Source organism: Chrysochloris asiatica, unplaced genomic scaffold (genome assembly GCF_000296735.1).
Source record: "Chrysochloris asiatica unplaced genomic scaffold, ChrAsi1.0 scaffold00071, whole genome shotgun sequence".
NCBI lineage: Eukaryota > Metazoa > Chordata > Mammalia > Afrosoricida > Chrysochloridae > Chrysochloris > Chrysochloris asiatica.
The window spans coordinates 8,411,425-8,416,105 of NW_006408589.1; the positions used below are offsets into that span (position 1 = coordinate 8,411,425).

The window sequence follows — 4,681 nt, forward strand, 5'->3', positions numbered from 1 at the left end:
TCCTCTAATAGTCAGGCTGTGGTATCATCAGTCAAGGAAGGAAATTCATGTCTTTGGAGCTTAAGATGCTGGGAAGTGGCTGCCATGTGGGTTTTGGGAGCTTAAGCCAGTGGTACTCAAACCTTTCCTTCCTCACATTGTATTTCATATTAAGAACTAGAGTTTATATAATAATCCAGTTTTGAATGTTTAAACAAGAGAATTGATATGAAATATTTTGAAGTGAAAGTTTCATGAAGTGATACTTTCTCTTACTAGCATGAGATATGTTTTATGTTTAATTGTGAGCGATTCCTTCTTTTAAACATGTTGACCATGACGCTCATGTATCAAGACCTACTCTTTGAAACTGGTTTAAACTGTGGATGGCTGTGGGGAGGGGGCACATCTAGGGAATTCCTTCTCCCCCTCTAGTTCTCCCTTCCCCTCCCTTTTATGTTTCCTGGTTCTTGCCATGGGAGATGTATTCTATTGGAATTTAAGGCTAGGCTGCAGGGGTTTTTGCATGTCTACTGCTATCTCTCAGGGGTTCCCTGGGTATCATGGCAGAGGTCACAAGAAAGGAAGAAGGGTGGCCTATATCCTTGGTTGGAGAAGGAACCTGTATTAACAAGTGGAGCTGACAGTTTCTTTTGAAGTTTGTTAAGAGTTGGCATGGCCAAATGTTGCTTGCTATGGTTATTTTTTTTCTGTTTAAGATAGTGATAAGCCAGTTAGTAGATCAGATTGAGTTAGACTGATTGAGATAAAAATGAACCTAAGAGTTTAATACTATGTGATAATGATGTGATACGAATATGAGGGGACTTCAAAAAGTTTGTGGACAAGTTCCGTTATCTTTTAATTCCAGTTTTCCATTAACTTTTTGAAGTCCCTTGTATATTAGACTATCTCCTGTTTGTAAAGTATTTTTAACTTGCACAGTGTCTTTATGCCTATTATTTTGCCACAGTCTTGTGTGTAGTGGGTGGTAGGGAGTGAGGCCATTACCTGTGCATTCTATTAGGAAGGTGAGAGTCCTAACAGACTAAGTAATCTTTCTAACTACAACTACTTCAGAAAATTATGAAGTTTTTAGCACTCAGGTAGTTAAGGCAAGTAGGGGTGATCAACTGTAGAGGATGCTTTGGAGGGAGGTTGGAGCAGGTGATTTAAAGTAAGTGGTTCTCAAAGCTTTGGAGTCACTGAGTCTTCTGAGTGTGTGATGAAAGTTTTAGACCTTCTCAAGGAAACAAATGCACCTAATTATGGTATTTTGCCTACTTTTTCTGTGAGTTCCTGTATCTTTTAAACACATAGTGCTCATGTTTAGGTCTTCTGGCACAAGATTATTCTTCCAAACTCTGCCACTAACTGTCTCTGCCTGACTCCCCAAGTCACACAGATAGTGTCAGAGTTGGACCTAGAATTCAGTCAGTGCAGGCCCCTTGCGTCAAACCTGTCTCCCACATGCTCCACAATGACATCTGCTTTTCTCAAACACAAACTGTAATTTGATGACCTACCTTGCAAAAAGCCCTACCCTTAACAATCTTTGTATTGTAGACTATACAAGGAGGCTTCAAGAAGTTCGTGGAAGAATGGAATGAAGAGATAATGGAATTTCTCCACAAACTCCTTGAATCTCTTTCCTAAGAGGTAGGAGTACTCAAGACTTTGGAATTCTTCTGGTGATAGTGTTTCTTCTGTTAGATTCATGATCATCTTCTGCTGATCCCTGCCTGGAAAATACTTTTTCCATCATGGGTACTCTAAGTTGAACTATATAGCCATTCTATCTAGTTTTGAGGTTACAGAATAGCAGCCCTTAACCTGAATGCAGTCCAAAGATAGGTTTTGCTTGACTCATACAATATGTTAAAAAAAAAATTTTTTTTTTTTTTTTTTGAATTAGTTTTGGATTTTTAAACATAAAAGATTCACATAATGGTTTGGACTTCTGAGGTTTTTTTAGTTTTTTTTAAAAATGGGCTTATCTGGTAATTCTGGTCTCAAACTCTCACAAGCTAACAATCTACTAGAGGTTTTTTTAAGTTTTTTTTTTTTTTTAAATGGGCTTATCTGGTAATTCTGGTCTCAAACTCTCACAAGCTAACAGTCTACTAGAGTTGAACAGTTGTTGCTCCCTCTGGGCAGCCATAGTCTCTAGCACGCCCTGTTGTTCATAGTTGGCTCACATCGTTGTAGGATGAGCATTGGACTGCAAGGTCAGTTTGAATCTTAAGGTCAGTGGTTTGAACTGATCAGCAGCTCCTCAAAAACCCTATACAGGGTCACTATGAGTCAGAAATGACTCAACAGCACTTAACAATAACAATTAACTTATGCTGCCTGGCTGAACCATAGGTATTGGAGGTTTGGATCCCTGATCTATGCCTACTTACCCTCCTACCCACCTACATTTTCTCCTTCTTCACACAGACCAGTCGACCTGTCTATTTCTCACTCTCTTTCACCATTTGTTTACTTAAATATATTCCATTTTGTTTCTCCAAACACTTGAAACATTATAGGAAATAAATACAATAAAAGAAAAAAATAAAATAATGAGAAAAACCGACTTTAGGAAATACAGATAATGTTAGAAAATCAAGACTGTGGGGAAAGAAAGAACATTGTAATTCAAGTAATTTGTTCTGAAAAGTTGGCACACCTGAGCCACAATTGACTTTGAGTAGTTACATATATCTTATTGCCCAGGAGGGGAAAACATATCAGTTTCTTTGGGGGAGCAAATCTTTTCCTATAACATCTCTAAGAGAACATTTTCTCTGTATAGGTTTACTAAGAAGGGGCACAAAAAGTTTGCAAGTAGAAGACGAATAATAAAACACACACTTAAGAAGCTCTTCCTTCGGGAGAAATGTGACCAAAGTAGTCAAGTTAGTTTAAATTATTATTATTTTTTTACCTCTCTGATACTGGTAATACCACCAGGCGATGTCTAGGAAAGAGTAAGAAAACATTTTACCAAATCCATTCATCAAATAAGCACAACATACTTTTATTTTCCATGGAGATGCTGCTCTGACAGTGGGGTCTGTCTAGGTCACTGACCAGCTTGGCATAGGTGAAGGGGCTTTTGCTCTTCCCATTAGCAGAGCTGGGACTGACCTTCTCCCTGTCCTATTCCCACGGCCAGAACAGGCAAGAGCAATGAATGACCTCTCAGGACCCATGGCTCCCAGCAGCAGCTCATTGAGCATGCCTCAGACATGCAGCCATGCAGCCAGAGTAGAGATGGGATGGCACGTGGCAGCAGATGCACGATGTAGATGGGTACCTTGGAGATACTGGATGCTTGGTTTGAAGATGCCCTCTGCCATGATAAGACCCCATGATCCCTTCAAGGATTATTTATTTACTCATTCAACCAGATATCACTTAAGGTATCTACTATGCATATATTCCACCATTCACCTGACAGTTTGTCATACTGTGGAGACTTATACATAGAGTGCTGGAAGCTATGTCACAAGTATGTCTAATACCAACAGAGTCACCCAGGGTGGACAGGTTTCAGTTCAGGAGCTTCCAAACTAAGACAGACTAGGAAGAAAGGCCTGGTGATCTACTTGTGACAACCTTATGGATCACAACAGATTATTATCTGACACAGTGCTGGCAGATGAACCCTTTAGTTCAGAAGGTACCAAAGTATCCAGTGGTCACAGCAATGAACTCAAGCTTAGCTACAACTGTGAAGAGAACACAGGACAGGATACTCCCTCGTTCTATTGTAAATGGGTTGTTATTAGTCAGAGTCAACTTGATGGTGGTGAACAACAACAACAACATGCATGTATAGGTGGATCAAAGAATTCTGTTTCCTGCTCTCACGGAGCTTACAGTCTGGTGGTCTACAAGATCTGAAAACATTTGCTTTCCTCTTTCCTTCTTAAGTAGTTTGGTAAATCACACAAATGCAGAAAAAGATAAAGGCTGGTGGTAAAAAAAAAAAAAAAAAAAAAAAAAAGGTTAGTACTTTATGTAGGATATGTGGGCAGAGTGGATACAAGCTAGGTCCCCTGTTAAGCCTAAGACAAAACATCAGACCTGGAAAACCATCCAAAACATGGTGCTGTGGGGTGGTTCCCAGGTTCCAGAGAGTAGGAAACACAAGCTCTCTTTGCTGCTCTCCTACTGGGCCTTTTTTTGGAATTAGTTTTGGATGTTTAAACATAAGAGATTCATATAATGGTTTGGACTTCTGATTTTCCTCTGTTATTTGAACCTCCTCCTGTCCTTACAAGTACCTCTGACCAAGACAGTGTAGGGCAGCCCACCCACTATCTTTTTTTTTTAATTTGTGAATTGAGTGATACTTTGCATGGGAGAACATTAGTTTTACACTTAGCATTTCATTGCAATGATTACAACCCCCTCCGTGAATCATCATTCAACAGTATTTGCTTCTATTCCTTCTTCTTTTTTTTTGATGTACACAAAAACACTCAGGAATATATAATCATTGAAACAATCAAAGGGCACATTCTGCAAGCCTGCCTTGTGGTTGCCAGCACACAGCCTTTCTCTTTCCATGAGTCTAGAGTCCTCAGCTGCTGTATCTCTCCATGTCATCATCTCTGCCTGCAACTCTGGTGTTGCTACTTCTCTGGATAGGGTCCCACATTCCGCTAGTGCTCTTCTCCTTTGATGGTCCCAGGGTCCTCTGTTCCTG

At 39.9% G+C, this 4,681-nt stretch overlaps 1 protein-coding gene across 6 annotated transcripts in view; it reads right to left on the reverse strand.

Moving 5' to 3' along the window:
- The window catches only part of KCNIP1 (Kv channel interacting protein 1), a 600,752-nt gene that overhangs the window by 27,530 nt on the left and 568,541 nt on the right, over positions 1–4,681 (reverse strand). For 2 of the 6 annotated variants that reach the window (XM_006864822.1, XM_006864825.1), the window contains exon 2: positions 2,912–2,944. The exons of the other annotated variants lie outside the window; for them this stretch is intronic. In XM_006864822.1, coding sequence (XP_006864884.1) covers positions 2,912–2,944 — 33 coding nt within the window. The remainder of the gene's footprint in view (positions 1–2,911; positions 2,945–4,681) is intronic. 6 annotated transcript variants of the gene reach the window in all.